Raw genomic sequence first — 22,931 nt, forward strand, 5'->3', positions numbered from 1 at the left:
ACCTTTCATATTGTGCATTTTCCTTGCATACTCCCAGTCAAGACCTCCTGAGAGTCAGCTGGTAAGCTAAGCAGAGAAGCTCAAGGAGAGATAGAGCAAACTGTATTGGGTAGATTTATGTCAACATCATTGTTCTGTCAAAGTATCCCTTATTTTAGGGATTCTGTAACTTATGGCATTAATTCAGATAATTAATATTGCTTCCAGTTTCCTAATGATAATATATGCATGTTTTTTAACTTTGGGTCTTGTCTACTGAGCATTTCTAAATAATTTCTTAAACCTCTTAAATTACTTTTCTTCACTATATTGGGCTACTTTTTAACATTTGTCATTCTAAATACTTCTAAAAATCATTCTATAGCTCAGTTTCTGTATAAGGTAGAATTTTGTCAATAGTCACTGTTCTTTTTAGAGCACTAAAAATTGTATCATGTTGCTTCACTTTTCAAAATTGTGTAGTTTTGTAACACTGATATATTTGGAGGATTAGTGAAAACCTTGTCGACATAACTCTTTAAAATATACTTTACATTGTCCTTTGTTTACATGAATTCTAGGTTCTCTGCCATCTGTGTACTAATGATGTTTTTTCCTTTATCCCAGTGAATCTGCATGTCGGTTTTATAGTCAGCAAATGAAGGGGAAACAACTAGCAATCAAGAAAATGAATGAGATTCAGAAGAATATTGATGGTTGGGAGGGAAAAGACATTGGACAGTGTTGCAATGAGTTTATAATGGAAGGAACTCTTACACGTGTAGGAGCCAAACACGAGAGACACATATTTCTCTTTGATGGCTTAATGATTTGCTGTAAATCAAATCATGGGCAGCCAAGACTTCCTGGAGCTAGCAATGCAGAATATCGTCTTAAAGAAAAGTTTTTTATGAGAAAGGTACAAATTAATGACAAAGATGACACCAGTGAGTACAAGCATGCTTTTGAAATAATTTTAAAAGATGAAAATAGTGTTATATTTTCTGCCAAGTCAGCTGAAGAGAAAAACAATTGGATGGCAGCACTGATATCTTTGCAGTACCGGAGCACACTGGAAAGGATGCTTGATGTGACGATGCTGCAGGAAGAGAAGGAGGAGCAGATGAGGCTCCCTAGTGCTGACATTTATAGATTTGCAGAGCCTGACTCTGAAGAGAATATAATATTTGAAGAAAATATGCAGCCCAAGGCTGGAATTCCAATTATCAAAGCAGGAACTGTTATTAAACTCATAGAGAGGCTCACATACCATATGTACGCAGGTAAGAAATAAGAAGTTGCCTGTGACTTTTATTTTCCTGCTTCAAGCTGATTTTCTTTGCTGCACTGGTCATTGTGCCTAAAATAGAAAGCAAACTAACTCAAGACCTCCGCATTATTGGAATTCATTTTTCTTTGACTAAAACTTATTGCTATTTATATTTCTTCGAAATTTTATACTTTTTCCTACCACATTTGCATATTTTTTTAAGTTTACAACCAGAGTTATAAATGAGAAAATAAAGTCACTAAGCTAAATTTACCCAGTTGGAAAGTGGCAGCAACAAGACTGAAAGTAGTGAGAAATCATCACTGGGGGCTCAAAACCTTTTTACACCTGTACCTCCTTTTTTCTTTCTTTCTACTATTAGTATTATAAAATCAGTAAAAATTTTAATACACATCCATCATGAAAATTATGCTGGCAGTACAAATATACAAGGCATTGGTTTTCCTTAATTTCCATTCCTAAAACTTACTAAATTTAGCAATCCTTGAAGTCACTTAAATATTCAGTATTTTTTTTTTTTTTTGCTTTTTACACCCAATGCTACTGAAGAAAACAGTTTCACTTTAGCAGGGTGATTTCAGAGACAAGCGTATCCAAATCATACAGGAAGATTGCTACAGGTTGAATCTAATATAATGTTTGAGAAGGGTAAGGAACACATGTAATGATTCATTTTTAAGTAATTTTATTTCTTCTAAAAAAGTAACATGATGATCTAATGTTCTTCCACCTTCAACTTCCCTGCACAGTGAGAGGTTTGATAATTGTAAAATACTGTAGAGTATGGTATAGTAGGAGAGCATTGAATATGGACTTACACCCTCAGTCTTATAATTTAAGGTCTCAGAACTTTAGTTTTTCACATCAAAAATCAGCATCACAGCAACTATCTTAGAATATTGTTGGAAAGAGTGAACAAAATACTATATGTGAAAAACTTTTGTAAATATAAATGCAAACTAATTTTCAGAGAATATTTTTATTACAAAAACATAAAACTGAATGTAATTCTTATAGCAAATACTGTTCTTAAGGAGTTGAATGTGAAGGTTAATCTCCATCTCCATATGTCTTGCTAAATATATTCTTATCTCTAGGAGATGTGTGTTTCTGGGGAAATTTTTCTTCAGTTTTTAAAATCTTATAAATGGGTTCTCACTTCTCTCTGGAAACTACTCTGGTACCAGTTAAATTAAGCTTTTAAAGATATCCATCAACCCACTGTAATAAAGATGAATAGTATTTGATCATGTTAATCTGTTCACTTTATTAAATGTCCAGTTACATCTACTTATATGGCCTAGAAACCATCAGAGCCACCTTGTAAAAATGTAAAACGAAGGTATTTTTTTATCACGTGTAGGAGCCAAACACGAGAGACACATATTTCTTTTTGATGGCTTAATGATTTGCTGTAAATCAAATCATTTTATAAGTGACATCAAAGCATTTTATAAATACAAATTTATTTATCTCCTCATGCTTCTGGGATGTATAAGGCAGTATTTTTTCATTTTTATTTGGTCTCTAATTGGTAGTTCTTTTGCTAGTGTTTTCTGTAAGCTAATTGTAAAAGCAATTTGGGTTCTCTAAGCACATACCATTTGGTACTAGCAAGTAGTAGATGAAATATGATGAATATAGTGAAAAAAGACTAGTCTGAGATTGCAATTTTACTATTGATTTTTTACCTAGAAACTTCTGTAGTTAGAGTATTCGTTTTACTGACCAAAAATAAATCAAGGCACAGGAAATGTAACTAAATCTTCCTAGGATTTTACATGGAAAAAAATAAACTATTCTGTCATCTTTTTTACATGTGAAACTTTGAGAGGAGGTAATTAATATGATCTATCTATTTACTTGATCTTCATTAACTTTTCTTTAAGGTCTGGAAAATAACTACAAAAAATCTTATTAAATTACCCAAAATTTGTGGTTGCAAAATACTTATTTACTACTTTTAAGGAACTTTTAAGGTGGTAAAAGTTCAAATTGCTCTTCTTGCCACATCATTCTGACTTTTAACTATATTAGAAGATTCACTGAATTTTTTAGCATAAGCTTTCTAAACTGTCCATTTTATTTTACAAACCTTTGTTTTGAATTCTTACACTGTTTTGAGTAAAATTAATTCTTTCATTTGATAGTAGTAGAACTCCTAAGACAGAAGTTTTACTACTTTTTTCCTGTAGAGAAATGTAAGTGGCAAATGCTGAAGAAGACTACTGATGTTTAGCATCACATGTCAGTGGTATTTGAACTTGAAAGACATTTTCAGATTCTAAAATTGTAATGTCATTGTTTTTGTCAAACTCATTTGTTAATTATAAAAATTTTCTTCAAACTGCTTGCTGTATTTCACAGAACTTTTATTATTAATGGTAAAAAATTTTATTTAAACTGCTGTATTTCACAGGCCTAACATAATTATTAGTAAGTAGTTGCAGAACTACAATTAAATATTTCTTTTCTGGGAAACTGTGCCTATTATTTATTTATTTTTAATAAGGACACTTTAAAACAATATTTGAATAAACGCAGCTGACAGGTTTTCCATAAACCTGGCAGTCTTCTCTCCTTAATGCACACACTAGCTGAGTCTGTGGACAGGGTACTTGTGCCATGGCATTTTATTAGTTACTTTTGATAGTTCTTATTTATTTTAATTTTTAGCTTTTGAATAGAATAATATTTTAAATGGTCATACTTCTAGGTAATGTGAAGTACTTAAATTTCTAGATGTATAGAACTTCGCAAAGTTAAGTATATTCAAATTTAAATTGATAAAAAATGTCTTTTTTTAAGCTTTAAAAATTTTTTCATTAATTTCTTGAGGAATAAAATGCGAGTGTTGCTTTTAAAAGTGTGTGGCTAAGTTTTTTGACATTTTTCTTTTTTGAAACTTCATTGACTATTTTAACTTACATCATAAATATTGACATATTACTGGTGTAACTAGAATCCTCAAGCAGCTTTGTGAGTTGTGGTTTATAGGACACACAGATCAGGATGATTAGTTTGGGCTCTCTATAAGGTGCTACTTTTTACCATGTATAATGTGCTCCCACGTACAATGCACACCCACATTTTTGGCCCAAACTTTTAGGGAAAAAAGTCCTTCGTTTTAATTTTTTATGATTAATTTAGTACTACCCTTGTATCATCTGCATCCTTATTTGCCCTAAAAAATGTGGGGGGAAAAGCATGCATTATACACAGCAAAATACGGTATATTACTCAATGTATTACTGGCAATAGAATGTGTTTTTTAATAGACCATCTATAAACTTGTAAAACATGAAAGCATTTTTTTAAGCAGTTATTATTTCTTTGTCAGTTCAAATAGACTCTTGAGTTCTCACTACAATGATGGGGTGTCCAACCTTTTGGCGTCTCTAGGTCACACTGGAAGAAAAAGAGTTGTCTTGGTCCACACATTAAATACACAAACAATGAAAACTGATGAGAGAAAAAAAAAAAGGTTTTAAGTAAGTTTATGATTTTGTGTTGGGCTGCATCATAGCCATCCTGGGCCAGGCCACAGGGTTGGACACCCTTAATTGTAACAGGTCAAGTCACCATTTGTTTTAAGAACTATGAATCTGTTCTTTTTCTTTCTTTTCTTTGGGGGTGGAGAGGGTTGGTTAGTTGGTTGGTAGGTATTCATTGGAGAACATACAGTGCAAGTTGTGGCTTAAACTGAAACAAAAGCTAAAATTTAACTTGCACATTTTCATTGTATTGTTATAGAATTATAATAAAAGACATTGGTTATAATATAAGAAATTTTAATAACTAATAAGCACTATTTTAAGATTTTTTTAGATCATAGGTTGGTTGCACGTTGTCATAAAAAGCAGAAGAACGCTGAGCCGTGTGGCTCAATTGGTTGAGCATCATCCTGCAAAGTTAAAGGTCGCCGGTTTGATTCCCCATCAGGGCACATGTCTGGGTTGCAGCCCAGTCCACACTTCGGGGGGCACATGGAGAGGCAACCCAACATTGTTTCTCTCACACATGAGTGTTTCTCCTTCTCCCTCCCTTCCACTTTCTCTAAAAATAAATGAAATCTTAAAAAAAAAACAGGCAGAAGAAAAACTAGTTTAACATTACTTAATTCAGGCTTCACTGTGTCTCCTGCAAACTTGATCCCTTGTGCATTTTAGCAATAATATGTGAAATAAAGCTATAGCTCTCTAGTGTTGAATGAGGTGACCAGTTCCCCACTTTATAGACAAAACCCACGGCTCCAGAAATCATATCATCAAGTAACTGCAGAGTGAAGACTAGACTATAGGCCTCTTGACTTTTTAACAGAATATACTTTCTACCATATTATACTGACTCACACAAGGTGAATTCTCTTCATTAGAATATAATTTTTATTATGTGTATCGAATAATAAAAATAAAGAGACTTACTTGCTTGGTTTGAATTGCCAGTAATATAAGTAGTTTGTTCACTTTTGGGGAAGACAAGTCTACTATGGAGATACAGTTAGAGTAATTTTTTTCTTATTGAAATAGTTAATAAATTCTAATTATAACCTTTCCATTTTAATGCAAATATGTTACATAGTTACATACTCATCCTCCTAAGTTTAGTTTTTAACAAAACCCAGTCATTAGTCTATTGCTGTTTGCTCTGTGAAGGAAAGCTTTCTGGCAGAAAGAATTAAATATAGATGAACTAGGAAGTGCTTACTTGCTTTAAAGACTGTAGCAGGGCTTTGTGGGGAATCTAATTTATAGCTTGTCTCGCAGACCCAGTGTTTCTGTATATATAATAATTCACTAACTACATCAGAAAATTGGAATTCATCCCAAAATGCTAGGAGGAAAATTTTCTGTTCAGATGGATCATTCTGAATCTGGCAGAGATACGAAGAGACTTGCTTTACTTAAACAGTAAGAAGGCACAAAGCAATATGCATAAAAAAGGAGATTAGAGTAGGAATTTGACTTTGGTTACAATTATAGGAAATAAAGTACAAATTAGTATTGAGAGTTAAAACAACATGCTTAAAGAAATGTTTAGTGATGGTATGTCTGGTCTGATGTTTTCTTTTTGAGAAATGAGGTGACCTTGAGGTAGGTAGGTGTAATAATTCAGAACTGACATTATGTGGAAATAAGAGCTTTTCACATTGAAGTGTGGGGAAAAGATGTTTCCCAGCATGGTGAATTTCTCTTTTATGGAAAATGATACTGAACAAAACTTAAGTCAGTTTATATTTTTCTTTAAAGTACTTACTGCTATTTTATGCCCTCAGAAAATCCTCAAAAACCTGCATCAGATTTCTTTTGAGTTTGTGTCCTGTATAAGCTGAGTTTGGGTGTTTTAACTTTAAGAAAATCTTTTGAATGGTTTTTGATCTATAGGGCAGTGCTATTCTATTTTTAAACACTGATTTTTTTTTAAAGTGTTTGTGCGTCAGCATAGCTGTCTGTTTCCTTTTTTAAGGAATTCAAGAGTTGATTGTTTATAAATCCTTGCTGAGGAGCTTATTGTTTCTTGTAACTTTTTAAATGGCTGTATTAAAGGGAGAATTATCACGTAAACAGACATCCTGATGAACCGTGTTTCACTATGGTGACTGGGGAGGGGTATTCTTTACATAAATAACTCTAGGTAATAAATATCTCATAAATATCATTGATCTTGCCAAATAAAATATCAAGTGTTGATCAAAATAAGCATATAAGGAAAAATACTGAAATTATCATCTCAAATATAGAATGCTGTATTCTGAACACTATGTAAGTGTATTCTGAATTCCTTGGGTTTTGAAGAAGTGTGCAATAAAATATCAAAGAACAGTTTTAGAGCGAGGGGGACAGCCTGCTAGAAAACCAGCAGAAAATAGTAACTACAATTCATGTTTGAAATGATCTGGGCCTAGAGCAGGGACCTGATGGCCGCCGGCGGGTATTTAGCGTACTTTGCTGTGCGTAATGTGCTCCCGCGTATATTGCATACCCACATTTTTGGCCCAGAGTTTCAGGAAAACAATCTTTGTTTTAATTTTTTAACTCAGTTTTTATTTATTTATATTTAGATACTTGTTTTTTGTATTATAAAGGAATTTTAGCATTTATTTTTGAACATATGGTACAAATTTTATGTAACAATAATTACAAAACACAAGAACAGATACAAGGTATTTCAGGTACTACCCATGTATAATGCACATTTTTTATTTTTCCCTCAAAAATTTGGGGGAAAAAGTACGCATTATACACAGCAAAATATGGGTATATATAGAGAGGGATGCTGAGCTGCTAGTTAACGTGATGGAAATCTTAGTAGAAGAATGGGAGTCAGAAGAGAAAAACCACAGAGGAAGTGTTTGTCATTGCTAATACTGAAATCCATTAGTGGTTACTTTGAGAAAGAGGTTTGAGGCCTGGCTGGTGTGACTCAGTTGTTTAAGTTTCACACCACAAACCAAAAGGTCGTGGGTTTGGTTCCTGGTCAGGACACATGCCTGGGTGACTGGTTTTGTCCCAGTCTGGCACCTACCATTAAATCAATGCCTCTCTTTCACATCAATATCTCTCTCCTGTTGCTCTCTCCCTTCCCCTCTCTCTAATATCAATAAGCGTGTCCTCGGGGGAGGATTTAAAAAAAAGTAGTTTGGCCCTGGCTGGCATAGCTCAGTGGATTGAGCACGGGCTGCGAACCAAAGCATTGAAGGTTCAATTCCCAGTCAGGGCACATACCTGGGTTGCAGCCCATGGCCCCCAGCAACCGCACATTGATGTTTCTCTCTCTCTCTCTCTTTCTCCCTCCCTTCCCTCTCTAAAAATAAAATAAATAAAATCTTTAAAAAAAAACAAAAAAAAGTAGTTTATAGAATTACATCTGCAAGCAAATGATAAATGGAAAGATTAGAATCTTGAAATAGTTGATTTTCATTTTCTACACAAGTATTTGTTTGTGTTTATATTTTAAAACCAAACCAGCCTGGCTTTTGTATTTTTATGCATTTGCCTTCCATCTGTCTGAAATATCATTTTATAATATAGGTAGATAACTGCTACTCACAAGCAACAGAGGCAATATAAAACTTGATTTTTATCATTGCCTGATAAATATAAGGTGGTCCTTAATTTTCTTACAAAATTGTATAATCTGTCTTTATTAATAAGTATTGTTAAAATATCAAATTATCAGCCCTGGCTGGTGTGGCTCAGTGGGTTGAGTGCCAGCCTACAAACCAAAGGGTCGCAGGTTCAGTTCCTAGTCATTGCACATGCCTGGGTTGCTGGCCAGGTCTCCAGGAGGGGGCTCATGAGAGGCAACGACACGTCCATGTTTCTCTCCCTTTCTCCCTCCTTTCCCCTTTCTAAAAATAAATAAATAAAATCTTTTTTTAAAATGTCAAATTATCCTAGTTTTTTATATCATCAATTAGATAAAGGTCTCCAGTGTAGTGGGACATGATACATGTTAAAATCACTGAATGGAGAAGTCAACAGATATAAAAATAGCTTCTGGAATATGGACCCTTTTTTGTACAAAATTTCAAATGTGCAGATGTTATGTCCTCTCATAAGTTTTTCATTCATTAGCAGTTTTTCACTGTGTTAGACTAAAAATAGAGTCTAAATTAATATAAGCCTGGGAAATATGCAGCTTTTAAGAGATTTTTTTTTAAGTGCTTAAACTTTTGCCAAATTTTCTTGGTTTATTTTTAGCTTCTGGGTTTTTTTTTTCTTTTTGGCAAGACTACTCTTACTTCTAATCAAACTAAAAACAACTTCAAACTTGAATCACTTTAGAACTTGTACAACTGATGATTGTGGGAGTGTTTATTTCACCGCCAGCTTCAGAAACTCCTCTTCTGAATAGTGTACAGGAAGGTACAGCTGCTACTTCCTAAAATCTGGAAGAAGACTTAACAAGAATTACAGAATCACAATTAGACTGATGTTTCCATGACTTTCTGCTGCTTTTATCCAAGATTAGCAGTTTATAGCTACATTCCGCATTAATCATTTGTGTAAATTTCTGAAGAGATTATATAATTTATGGATTCATTCTTTATATTTAAATCTCACAGCCTTGGAAATCTTAAGGGATCCTTTAATCCAGGGAGGTAATGTGAAAAAGTAGGGAAAAAGCACCAAATCAGGAATTACACAATCTAGATTATGGCACCATCTCTTCACTCACTTGTGTGACCCTAGACAAATCTGTCTTCTCTCATATGTGAAAGGAAAAATGCCACTGGCCCTGCTCACTTCACAGAAACCGAATGGAGCACATTATGAGAATGCTGTTTGCGAACCTTACAGAACAGACTTCAGGAGCTGATGTGACGCCCTCTGACTGACGTGGCACTGAGGCACATCATGATTTCTCAGCATTGTTATCAGTTACTAGTGTACTGAAATGGCCAGAAGTTTGGTTTAAGATGAAAAGACTATTTTAAAATAGTATACCTCTAAAAATAGCCTGTTTTAAAAAATATTTTTAAATTCATTAAGAACCTTTATTCTGTTTTTCAACTTAAAAGTACCTTTAATATCCCACAACTTTTTATCCTGACTTAAATGGATCTGGATGTCAGTTTTAGAATTTTAGACTGAAGTAAATTTTTCTTTAAAAAAAAAAAAAGGACAGGTCACCCTAAATTTGGAATAGAACTCAGGGATACTTGGAGCACTTTGCACTAAAGGTCTGGGAGCTCTCTCCAACAGTGACAGCTCAGCATCTCTACAGTGGCCACTGCTTCTGCTTCCTAAACACGTGATGTTTTGAGTAGCCTCACCTTACAAATAGATTTGCAGAACAGGAAGAAGATTCTTGAAAGGGAGGACTGTGATGAAATCGATATAAATCTCAGTTTTAAAATCTTGTACAGCCTTCTGTTTTAAAATCTTTTCTTCTGGTTGAGACATTAGTCTTTAACGTTTGAGGAACTCTGTAACTGAAGACAAACAATAAAATACGAACAGAGGAAATTACTAAAGGGTTGTATGTGTTTATATGACTTTTATCAGTAATCCACTCTAGTGAAAGAAGATGGGTATTAAAACCAATGTAGTTTTGTTATTAAACTTTTCTTTAACTTAAAAAAGTATAATCTTAAAATCAAGGCTGTCTGATATTTAAATCAATTCATTACCTCCATGACTACATATACCAATTGATTGGAAGTAGATTTCTGTTTTATGATAAATCCAAAAATCAGCTATTGGGGGAAGTTAATGTATTATTATTTTATTATAAGGCTAAATTTAGGGTAGTTCTTAATCAGACAGAATCAGCATAACAACATTGTCCAAGCAAATTAATTCTGATTCTTGCTAAATTCTATGGTAATAAAAGACACTGTACTTCTTATAAAGGGTCCACAGTGTATATAGCCTAACAAAAATAAAGGTACTTGCTACTCTGAATGAATTTATCATTAAATTAGAGCATACTAGACTGTAATGTGAGATAGGAAAAGGATTCTCCAAGTAAAACTAAAGTTAATGATCTCTTTCCCTCCTCCTCTGTAACAACTCAAAACTAAAGGTGGAGCTTGATAACATTTGTGTTCTAGAAGTTCCACCCCCCTCCCCGCCCCCCATTGTGGAATACTGTTAGGGTGAGACTGTAGTAGGCCAGGCCTGGGGGAGTGGTCGCACTCAGTCTACCACCTGGTTCACTGCAGGGAGATTTGAATGACAAGTACGTCCTCTGCTGGAAGGGGTTGGAGACTCCTGCTCTTATGACAACTCTCAATGTTGTCATATAAAAGACTTGACAAAATAAAAAGAATTGAAAGTTGTGAATAGAACCAAATCAGCATATTCTGGCACATTTAATAGTTTTAATAACTCATATGTATTTGTAAGCATCTTTTAGTAGTATTTTTTTAAACCTTTAGCAAATAAAATAATTTAGAAACTGTATTTAACTTTATCTACAAAATTATAAGGTCTAATTTCTAGTTGTATGTTCTGTTAACATGATTGAAAGCAATCTAGATAACTGATCCTAAATAAACTAGTCTGGATGTCAGGAAAGGTAATGGATTATGCTGTGGCCTTTCTCTTTATGAAGGAGATAGACCACCTGGTGGTCCTCTGAGATCCAGGTAGGAGGTGGGGAGCTTCCTTCCATGCTTGGCCTTTCCCTTCCTTCCCTTAGTGCCCCTGAGGCCAGTGATGACATCAGCTAGTCAGAGTTGTGCAGAGGTCAAGAAAATAGGTTGACATAAAATTTTAGTATCCAGCCATGGCTGGTGTGGCTCAGTGGATTGAGCACCACCCTGCAAACTGAAAGCTCGCTGGTTCGATTCCAGTCAAGGCACATGCGTGGGTTGTGTGTGGGTGAGGTCCCCAGCTGGTGTGCAAGAAGCAACCAATTGATGTAGCTCTTGCACATTGATGTTTCTCTCCCTAAAAGTAAGTAAATAAATAAATCTAAAATTATAGTATCCTTAGTTTTGCCACTAATTTAAGAGGCACTAAGTCTAACAGTTCATTATAAAATCCAAAGCATTCTATGTGGTTAAAATATTCTGGGACTTTTAAAGTTGACTATTTGATCTCTTTTGAAAATGTAAATACTATTTTAATCATTCTGAATCAAAGATTTTAATAAGATTTTTCCTTTTCTTCTTAGATCCCAATTTTGTTCGGACATTTCTTACAACATACAGATCCTTTTGTAAACCTCAAGAACTACTGAGTCTTATAATAGAAAGGTCTGTTAATTTTAAATGTTTAAATCCTTTTTTTTAGAGATTAAGCTAAGATCTTATATTCTTGGAAATATATTAAATGAGCTTTAAATTGTAGTTAATGAACACTGTTTTAAGAAATAAAATCTCTTAGAAGATCATTTTGTTAGCTTTGATTATTTAAAAACAAAAATAGACATTCTTTTTTACATGGAATATCAGTATGTGAAGCTTCAAATTTATAAGTTAATCTAACTAAAGATCTATATAAAATGCATAATTTAGACTCAAGAAATTCAAATTTTGATGATTTAAATGTCCTAAACAGAATTTTTCAAATATGCCACAAGTTGAGGAAAATAGAGCTTATCAGCGAACAAATAATCAGGAAAAGTGTTTCACCCAAGAAACACTATAATCAAGAAAAGTGTTTCATTCAAAAGAGCAGTCAACTTTTCAAGCTTTACCCTTAAAAAGTATTATGTTAGTTGATTTACAGTAATTACACAAGCCAAAAAGGAACATCAGTTCAATAACTTTATAATTACATTTCTTTTTAGACTTTGCTGGTATTCCTTCTTGTGTTTCTAGTTAGGTTTATCTGTAATACCATTAACCTTTACATTATAGAAGCCTTGTTTTCACTGATGTGTCTGTCCTTAGTAATTTTTTACAGTGCTCTCTTGATTGTGCTGACTAGTAAAACAGTTTGTAGCTTCCTAATTGTATAATTTGATGCAATTAATATTTTCATTAGTTTATTCTGCTTTCTGTTAGGTTTGAAATTCCAGAGCCTGAGCCAACAGAAGCTGATCGCATAGCTATAGAGAATGGAGATCAACCCTTGAGTGCAGAGCTAAAAAGGTTTAGAAAAGAATATATACAGCCTGTACAACTGCGGTAAGTGCTAACAAATAACTGAAGTAAATAAGCCTTTATCAAACTTTTGTTTCAGAGTTGAAACAAAGCCAGCAGGAGGTAGTAAGTAAAATGAGTGACAAGCAATTGTCAAAAGTTATTGTATAAGTCTTAATTAACATGGAATTTTGAAAGTGGTAAGCATTTTATAAGATTATTTAATTTAGTGACAGTTACTGTTTTCATTTATACCATTCATTGTGATAAGCGTTTATCCCCGAGTTCCCTTGTAATTCAATTATTCTTCTGTGTGAATGCCACAGAGTATTGAATGTCTGCCGGCACTGGGTAGAGCACCACTTCTATGACTTTGAAAGAGATACAGATCTTTTGCGGCGAATGGAGGAGTTTATTGGAACAGTAAGAGGTATGGTTTTTGTAAGTGCCTAGTTTTATGTGTAATAAAAATATCTATGTGGTGAGTGTCAATTGCTGTCCTTACAGCCCACTGTTAAGAGGTGTATGTGGTAGTGCCAGCATAGCAATTTGAAAAATTAAAAAATTTTCATCAAACAACGTTTTTGATCTACAAATTGCTCAGTCATCACCCTATTGAACCAATGTATTTTCGTTTAGTAAATCAGCTGGTTGGTTATTTTGGAATTGGATAGGAAAAGTCTCCTAGATAGATAAGTGTATTGTCTTTACACTTATCTGACAGTGGGTGTACAAAGGACAGGTAGGGACTGCTGTGCCATCACAACCCCGCTGACGGAGTCCCTGAGCCACAGGTGAACAGGGCATACATCAGAGAGGCAGCAGAGCACGGGGAATGGAGCGCTGGGATTGCTGGGAAATGGGAGTTTTATTCCCAGCACTGCCAGTCATCAGCCATGACTTTGGACAAAGTTACTTTCATTCATCCTCATCAGTAACATGTGGAGCTAGGTTAAATGATCTCCCAAGTTTCTCTTCTAGTTTTAAAGATGCTGTGATTGTATAGGTATAAGACTGTCTTATATAAACTTGTCTACATTTCCATGGTACAGGCTAAATGAGGATCAGAGTAGTGTCCAGCACCCACATTTTCATGCATAGTACGAAACAGAGCTGCCTCAGAAACTGATAGTTAAATGGAGGACTCGGTCCTCCGGCGCTGTTTGGTTTACAAAGTGCAGTGTTGATGAGAGGAACAGTGGATGTGTATAGTCTGTCCTTGGAAGTCTCATCTGTGTAAGATAAATCTTTTTTTTTGAAGATTATAAAATATTTTGAACAGAAGTTCAGAACAATAGAAGTAAACAAATCTCTACAAATAAATTACTTTCTAATTTCATTTTAAAAGGAAATAGAAGAATATAAACCAGGTTATAACAGTGGTTACCCAGGTGAGGAAAAATGAGACTGGTGTAGGGAACAGGGAAATGGTAAAGGGGAACTTCCATTTTTTAAATTTTGATCATTTGAACTTTTTATAGTAAAGATACATTCAGGTATCATTTGTATGATTTTATACTATTTTAAAAAATAAAATGTTGAGTAAAAAGTATTTAAATGTTATTTAAAATGTATTTCATTACCTAAAATGTATTTCAGGTAAAGCAATGAGAAAATGGGTTGAATCCATCACTAAAATAATCCAAAGGAAAAAAATGGCAAGAGACAGTGGACCAGGTCATAATATTACATTTCAGAGTTCACCTCCCACAGTCGAATGGCATATAAGCAGACCTGGGCACATAGAGACTTTTGACCTGCTCACCTTACACCCAATAGAAATTGCTCGGCAGCTCACTTTACTTGAATCAGATCTATATCGGTATGTAATTTGACATTCAAGCTGAAAAATCACTTTAAAGGAGTTAATTTTTTTAATGAAATACTAGTTTCTGCCTTAAAAGACTGTTACGACATAAGTGAGTCAGGACGTGAAGTGCCTGGTGCGCAGAAGGCCCCTCTCTCACTCGCTGATCCCTCCTTGCTTTGTCTGGATTTTAAAGCTTCTCTCGGGCTGCAGTCACCCCTTGTTGGAAAAGCTAAGTTCAGATGCTGGCTTTTCCATTTGCTGGCTTGGTGTTCCAGAGCAACTCCAACCTTCTTTTGTAACTTTCTCCCTCTGCCTATTAGTTTCCTCGCGAGTAAAATGGAGCTAGCAATATTACTCACTCCCAGGATGGTGGTGAGGTTTAAAAAAGTCAATAGGTATACAGTGCTAGCACAGAGTAAGGGCTCAGTACGTTAGCCACTGCTGTTGCAATTATGAATTTAAGTCATGGCCACTTACAGCCTTTTTAGTTTTTCTACATGTTAATAACTACTGTCTCAAAAAATGTCTGTTTCTAGTTGTAAAAGGGGGCTATTTAGAAATTCAACCTATTTTTAATAACTAAATGATAAAAAAGGAACTAAATTTATAGATCTCTTCCCACCAAAGATAATCACTATTCTCAAAAATCAGTGTTAGAGTCTATTTTATTTTCCAGGGCTGTTTTGTGGTTGGGTTTCCCCTCCTCCTTTAGAGAAAAAAAATGTATGAATTGAAGTATTACTATAACCTCATTGAGCTGATTATTATAACAGATATATCATTATTTAAAAGAATTATCCCAAACTACTTTGTCACCCCAGTTTGTTAAATAGTATTTGTAAGTGCTGGGAAAGATATTATGAAGAAATCCCAAACTTGCCCCAAATAAAATGCTACCGTAAAGCAATAACAAAAGTACACAGGTACATGCATAAAATATTTTTAATGTATAGAAAAAGATGCAGAATTATAATTTTTTGTTAAACCTTGTCATAAATCTTGCTGCTGGTGTAAAAGGAAAGTTTATATGAGTTTAATTTTATCTGTCTCATTTATTTAATAAACCAGTGCACTAGAGGGAAAAGTATCATGTAGAATTATATCTTGATTTTAGAGCTGTACAGCCATCAGAATTAGTTGGAAGTGTGTGGACAAAAGAAGACAAAGAAATTAATTCTCCTAATCTTCTGAAAATGATCCGGCATACCACTAATCTCACTCTGTGGTTTGAGAAGTAAGTATTACTGACATTCTTACATTCATAACACTCAGATGCTTTACAAATTACATTGCAGTTCCGTTTCTATATGTCTCATGTTTTGTTCTTCTTTCTCCTTTCTTTCTGCACTGAGTGAAAAGTTTTCTAATGTAGCATTTTAATTTCATTAAATTTTTATTATATTTTGAGGCTTTTTTAATGGTTGCTTAAAGTTTACCACATCTCATTGAAATCAGCTTCATATTTATAGTAGCTTAATATCCATGATACATAGAAATGTTAATCCTATATAGCTCTATTTCCTTTCCCCCCTTTTTGTGGTATTATTGTGATCCACATTATGTATAAGTAATGATGCAAATCTAACAGTACGCTATAATTATTGCTTCACCATTTGCCGTCATTTTCTTAGCCTGTTATAGCTCTGCTCTCACCCCCCTCCTTTGTGCGGTATTGGCCATGTATTACACACAATTACATTTCTGTTTGTTATAGGCTCAGCAGTACATCACATGCACCTTATTTTACACAGTGGCTCTTTAAATCATTTAAAAGAAGCAATGAGAAAAAATATGCATTTCTAGTATCTTTTATAGTCACATAATTACCTTTACTTGTCCTCTTTCTTTGTGTGGATTCATATTACCATCTGGGGTCACTTGCTTTCAGCCTGAGGAACTTTTGTACGTGGGTCTGCTAGCAACAAATTCTCTCCATTTTTGTTTGTCTGGGAAAGTCTTTATTTTGCCTTCACTTTTGAACAATAGCTCTATCTTCAAGTTAACTAATTATTTCTTCTGCCAGTTCAAATAGACTATTGAGCCCCTCAGGTAAATTTTTTCTTTTAATTATTGTACTTTTCAATTCCAGGATTTCCATTTGGTTACTTTTATGATTCTGTGTGTTTTGTGATACTCTCTATTTGATGCACACTGTCTTCATACCATTCTTTGCTTTTTAAATCATGCTTTCCTTTAGTTCTGTGAACATACTCCTAATGGCTACTTGAAATCTTTTTCTGTTACATTGGACAGCTGGTCTGTCACAGACAGTTACTGTTCCCTGCTTTTTTCCCCAGTGAAAGGGTTATACTTTCCTATTTCTTTGCATGCCTCGTAATATTTTGTTGGAAATTTGACATTTCAGATAATATTGTAGCAACTTGAAATTGCTGTCCCGCCCTGTCCCCAGGACTTGTTATTGTTATTGCTTGTTGATTTGTTTAGTTGACTAGCTGGATTATTTTAGTGAAAGCTGTTCTCCCCCACCTTGTCCCACACTGAGATGCTAAACTGAGATGCCCCTCTTCTGGGAGGTACAGATTAGGGTATGCCTGCCCGCAGTCACCCTAAGAAGGCAGCAGTGTCGGTCAGGCTTTCTTTCATTCCCTCCTTGACCACACCAAGTTGTTAACCTCCAGTAATTGCCAGCTGATTGCTCTGCTGTTTCCAGAAACTCCCTGGTGGCATAAATTGCTCTGTGAACTAATCTAATCATATTGTGACTCCTTTGAAGAAATGGTTTCTAAGGTCTCTATTTTGATATTTGTTCTGACCTCAGCTATCTCATTCCCTGGTTCTCTCCTGTGGACTAGTTGGCCAGAAGTCTAGGCTGTATCTTCATTAAATCCACAGATCTCTAAATTACTCTTCACCACAACCTTCACTGTTCTTGAGAGCATCCTTAGGTTTAAACTTCTCCACACTTTGCTGTAAATGACAGGAGATCAGGAGCGACCTGTGTGAGGCTAGAGTCTGAATCCGGGGGCCATGACAAGTTTCTCTTGGAGTTAACATTCTTGCTCCTGGAGCTGAGTGCTTGGTGGTGGTGCATGTGCACACATAGCATAGCCTGGGGTCCTCTTGGCTTGCTTCTCTTGACATAGAACTGCCTTAGGAACCAGGGAATGGCTGTCTTCCCAGGATTTTCAGTATGCCACGTTCAAGGCCTCTGTTCCACATCGGAGTTATGCAGGAGGAAAGAGCCCCTGCCTCTCAACTGCCCTCACCTGGGATGGGGCCTCGCACAATCTGTTGTAGACCACTCCGCCCCTCCCCCTCAGAGGTGCTCTGGCAGGAAGAAGGGAGAGAGCAGTCTTAGTTCAAATACCACAAACTCCTGCCTCTATCTCTCTTACTGAATTTTTGTAGATTTTCCTGAACAGATGTTTCTTCATTTGCTATTTGCTTTAGGGCCATTTCCAGAGACTTTAAATATTTACATATATATATATGTATATGCATATATTTATCTATAAACATATATACACACAATTTTCACCAGTTTCACTGAGGAGTGAAAGCTCCTTACATTACCATCTCTGAAATCCAGAATCTCAATGGAATTTTATAGTTGTGGCCAGAAATTGGAGTTTTATGTATTAGCCATGTTTTTCTTCTGAGTAAAAACAGTCAAATATTATTAGTCAAATAATATTGACTAATTAGTCAATTTGACTAATAAGGGTGATATGAGGTTCCACAGATCACGTTGGAACTGACAGAACAAAAGCCCAGTGACAGAAGGGAATTACTGAAACCTGAGCTAGAATGTGGATCCAGATCCGAAAGAGATTCCTAAAGAGAAATAAGCACCCAAGTAATCTGCAAATTGGGATTTTCTTCTATTTATTTTATTACTCCCCAGCCTCTAAAAAAGTAAAACTTTGGAATTTTCCTTCTATGTGTTACTTCCTGATTTCTTCATTAAGTTAAATAGCTACACTTTGGTATGATTTCCATTATAGTCATTAAAACTTATGTCTGTAAAGAGGAAACATAACTGATCGAACATAGAGACCATTTCATTTCTGTCATATTTTTAAATAGATTACTAAGAAAAAAGGCCATTTCCTGCTTTGTCCTTTTTTAAAAAATTGTGTTAAGAATACTTAACATGAGATTTACCCTGTTAACAGATTATTTCAGTGTACAACACAGCATTGTTATCTTTAGGCATGATGTTGTACAGCAGAAATCTAGCATTTATTCATCTTGCAACACTGAAATCTGATACATGTTGATGAGCAATGCTCCACTTTCCACTTCGCTTAGTCCCTGGCCATCACCATTCTGTTCTTTGCTGCTATGAGTTTGACTATTGTAGAACATGCAGTATTTGCCTTTTTGTGACTGGCTTATTTCTCTTAGCATGGTGTTCTCAATGTTCATTCATGTTGTTGCATACTGCAGGATTCCCTACTGAATCATACTCTGTTGCACGTATAGCCACATTTTCTTTATCCATGCATCCATAGATAGACATTGAGGTGGTTTGCACATCTTAGCTATTGTGAATAGCATTCCAATGAACATAGGAGTGCTAATGTATCTTTGAGGCACTGATTTCAATACTTTTGAATAAATTCCAAGAAGTGGGGTTGCGGAATCATGTGGTACTTCTATTTTTAATGTTTTGAGGAACCTCCATACTGTTTTCCCTAGTGGCTATACTGTTTTGCATTCCCACCATCATCAGTGTACAAGGGTTCCAATATCTGCCTTTTCAATGTTAAAGGTTCTTGTTCGTTTGCCAGAGTGGTTCTTAGCCGTGGGTGTGCATTAAATTGGAGTCACCTGTGGATAAATCACTCCATACTTACCTGGTCATTATAAAATCTCCACAGGTAATCTGTTTATATACCTAGTTATATCAACTGAAATAGTTAAATAAAAGATGCAAATACATTATACTTATATTATGCCTTTTGAAATATCTAACTAGCTATCCAGAATATATTTGTAGAGATTTAGCTAATGCTTTAAACACATAAACATGTTATGTTTTATTTGATATAAGGCAAATTAATTTTGATAGTTTTACAATGTTTTTTTCTTAATGTCAGTCCTGCCTCATTAGAAAATTATGTAATCTGCAACTGTACATTTTTTAAAAGTTTTTTAGAATTGATTTGAGAGAGAAAGAAACATCAGTGTGGGAGAGAAACATTGATCGGTTGCCTCCCGTAGGCACCCTGACCCGGGATCAAACCCACAACCTTGTGGTGCACAGAACAGCGCTCCAGCTGACTGGGCCACCCACTCAGGGCTGCAACTTTACATTTAAAAAATGTTTAATACTGATCTATATTTATTTTTACCAGTTATGTATTCTGCTTTTTCTTGGATTATAAGGTGTTTAATATATTATTGAAAACCAAGTTTAATGTGTCTTTTTCTTTACTGATAACTAATTAGTAAATAAATTCTCTCAAATATTAGAAGTGGAAAGAAAATGTTCACTGAGGAATATTCTTTTTTTTTTAGCATAGCACACTTCCTTTTAGATATTAACCAAGATATATACATGTATACTTTCTAAGGATTCTTGATGTTTAAGTGCTTTTATTTTCATTGATTTTTTCTAAATAATTAAAAAAATTTATTCTTGGGAGAAAATTGGGGCAACTGTAATAGCACAAACAATAAAATATAATAAAAAATAAATTTTTTTCTTCTTAACTGAGGTAAACTACTTTCATTGACATTTTTACCTTATAATGCTTACTATTTAAAAGCTGTCCCTAGAAATATAGCTAATTATTTCTGTATTTCAAAGAAAGAAATTGAGGATTAATTGCTAAAATCTTGCAAGTAGATGAAGAATAGGAAGCATAGAATTTTTGAATTGTAGAATAAATTCCCTTAGAACACCCCACATCCTCCAAAACAGCATACATTCAATAAGATGTCAGACTCGTCAGTCTGGAATTCCTCGCCAGGAATTCCTCGCCAGGAATTCCAGTGCCGAGACAGGATGTACCAAATACGCTAGGAACGTGACCCACTGGTGCCCGGTATCCGTCTGCGAGGCAGCGAGGAGCAGCATGCCTGACTACCAAGGCGCTGCCGTATCCTTCAGTTCTCCTGCCACTTACCTGGCATTCTGACTATATAATCTTTACAGTTACACATATGGCCTCTCCACACTCTACATTATTTTATTTACTAAAATTTTTAACTCACATCTTTGTTGGAAAAACTATGAATTTTTTAATTCATTTTTGTCTTTGATTCCCAGATGTATTGTAGAAACTGAAAACTTAGAAGAAAGAGTGGCTGTGGTGAGTCGAATAATTGAGATTCTGCAAGTCTTTCAAGAGCTGAACAACTTCAATGGCGTCCTTGAGGTGGTCAGTGCTATGAACTCATCACCCGTTTACAGGCTAGACCACACATTTGAGGTAGGTTTGTATAGTTGGCTTTTTTAAAATAACTTAAATTTCATGTTCTAAGAATCGGGATTTTAACAAATATGATCTTTAATTTTCAACTGCCTCATCTGTCTCTCACTAATATTGAGTTGGCCAAAAAGTCCATTTAGTTTGTTCCATAAAGCAGACACATTTTTTATTTTCACCAGTAACTTTATTGACTTGGATATTTGGAGTATGTTGGCTATCTCCCATGTCGTACAACATTGATTGTTTTCAGTTAATGTCTCAATTTTATCACTGTCCACTTCAACTGGTCTACCCAACTACCCAACCGTGGAGCATCGTCCAGCATGAAACTTCACAAACCACTTTTGACACAATCAGTCAAAACTTCTCCACGCACTGCACAAATCTTTGTTTGTATTTCAGTTGCATTTCTACCTTTCTTGAAATAATAAAGCATAATATGCTAAAAATGTTGCTTATTTTCTTCCCATCTTCAATGTTAAAATGGCTAAACAAAAATTCACCAATTTCAATAAGTTTTTTTTTAATGCACACTGATAGGACAGCTATAACAATACAATCTAACAGAATCGTTTTGAACAAAGTTAAAGACAACTGAGCTACTAGAGCCACCTTACAGAAAAAAAAACAAATGAACTTTTTGGCCAACCCAATAGTTTAAAAGATTGTATTATCTAAATTTCACGTTGAATTGGTTGCTCTTTTTAAATTAGGCATTTTCATTAATGCATTCACAGTTAGAAGAAGAAAATCCTTTCAGCACTTAATTTGTATTGTACAATTATACTCACATAATTGTGTGAGGAATGGCAGGAGAAACCTGATTTCACACACACACACACACACACACACACACACCCTTCAAGTTTGCACTAGGAGCCATGAAGATAGTCTCTTTGAGCCAGCATGGTTATTCTTAGATTCAAGCTGATACAGTTGTGATTGGGCTTTACTCTTAGCCTGGAATTTTTTTGAAAAACCTTTGATTCCTTCTATTAACTTATGCTCCCTAAATATTATTTTTTTATTGTAGCAAATACCAAGTCGCCAAAAGAAAATTTTAGAAGAAGCTCATGAATTAAGTGAAGATCACTATAAGAAATACTTGGCAAAACTCAGGTCTATTAATCCACCATGTGTGCCTTTCTTTGGTGAGCATTTCCTGTTGAATTTTTATTGTTTTTCTGGATAAAACAAGACACTTTTTTCATTAAATAACTGAGTTTACACATGTGTAATATACTAGTAGAAAATTCTTACTTAACAAATATTTAGCACCTGAATCCTCTTAGAATTTTTCTCTATTAGGACTTTTAAAGATCAAACCTAATCTATACATTGCACTTTTTATTTCCATCTTGGGCAGCCCCCTGATGGAACGCTCTCTCCTTCACACCGGTTTCTCTGCCTGTGTACATGCTCTGATGATGATTCTTCCTCTGAACACTAAACAAAAACAATGATCTCTATCACATGTCTGTGTTTAGTCTTTTTAGCATGTGGTATATTTCACCTAGCCATTTCCTTATCTATATCTATATATTTTTATATAGCTTTAAGTTATACCATGCATGATGTTGTTATATCCTGATTTTTTTAAACCTGTACATCACATTTTCCCACTTGTTTTCAGGCTTCATAACTAACCACTTTTGTATTTATTTCTAATCTTTTTGCTATGCACATTGTATATAGTTGTGATCATATGACATACACACTATTGTTTACTCTTTTCACTTATCATATTCTAAATACATTGTTGCATTTTATTAGTCTTCATAATTATTATTTGTAATGCTGCACAGTATTCCATAAAGTTGGTCTGACAGTTCATTTAACTATTACCCCGTGATCAAACACATACATTGTTTGCATGTCTTGGGGTTTCCTAAATAATGTTATAATGAATAT

At 34.7% G+C, this 22,931-nt stretch overlaps 2 protein-coding genes across 3 annotated transcripts in view; one reads left to right on the forward strand and one right to left on the reverse strand.

Annotated features, from left to right (window-relative positions):
* Positions 1 to 22,931, forward strand: part of SOS1 (SOS Ras/Rac guanine nucleotide exchange factor 1) — a 117,456-nt gene that overhangs the window by 73,878 nt on the left and 20,647 nt on the right. For both annotated transcript variants that reach the window (XM_045827079.1, XM_045827080.1), the window contains exons 10-17: positions 607 to 1,262; positions 11,897 to 11,978; positions 12,732 to 12,854; positions 13,136 to 13,239; positions 14,409 to 14,631; positions 15,734 to 15,853; positions 20,858 to 21,020; positions 22,054 to 22,171. In XM_045827079.1, the coding sequence (XP_045683035.1) occupies positions 607 to 1,262; positions 11,897 to 11,978; positions 12,732 to 12,854; positions 13,136 to 13,239; positions 14,409 to 14,631; positions 15,734 to 15,853; positions 20,858 to 21,020; positions 22,054 to 22,171 (1,589 nt within the window). The remainder of the gene's footprint in view (positions 1 to 606; positions 1,263 to 11,896; positions 11,979 to 12,731; positions 12,855 to 13,135; positions 13,240 to 14,408; positions 14,632 to 15,733; positions 15,854 to 20,857; positions 21,021 to 22,053; positions 22,172 to 22,931) is intronic.
* The window catches only part of ARHGEF33 (Rho guanine nucleotide exchange factor 33), a 116,244-nt gene continuing 102,444 nt past the window's right edge, over positions 9,132 to 22,931 (reverse strand). The window contains exons 19-20 of the transcript XR_006784355.1: positions 10,050 to 10,208; positions 9,132 to 9,172 (exon numbers count right to left, since the gene is read on the reverse strand). The gene's annotated coding sequence lies outside the window, so the exon portion shown is untranslated. The remainder of the gene's footprint in view (positions 9,173 to 10,049; positions 10,209 to 22,931) is intronic.

The sequence above is a fragment of the Phyllostomus hastatus genome, unplaced genomic scaffold (assembly GCF_019186645.2).
Source record: "Phyllostomus hastatus isolate PE091 unplaced genomic scaffold, TTU_PhHast_1.1 phas_scaffold_78, whole genome shotgun sequence".
In the NCBI taxonomy this organism is placed as follows: domain Eukaryota; kingdom Metazoa; phylum Chordata; class Mammalia; order Chiroptera; family Phyllostomidae; genus Phyllostomus; species Phyllostomus hastatus.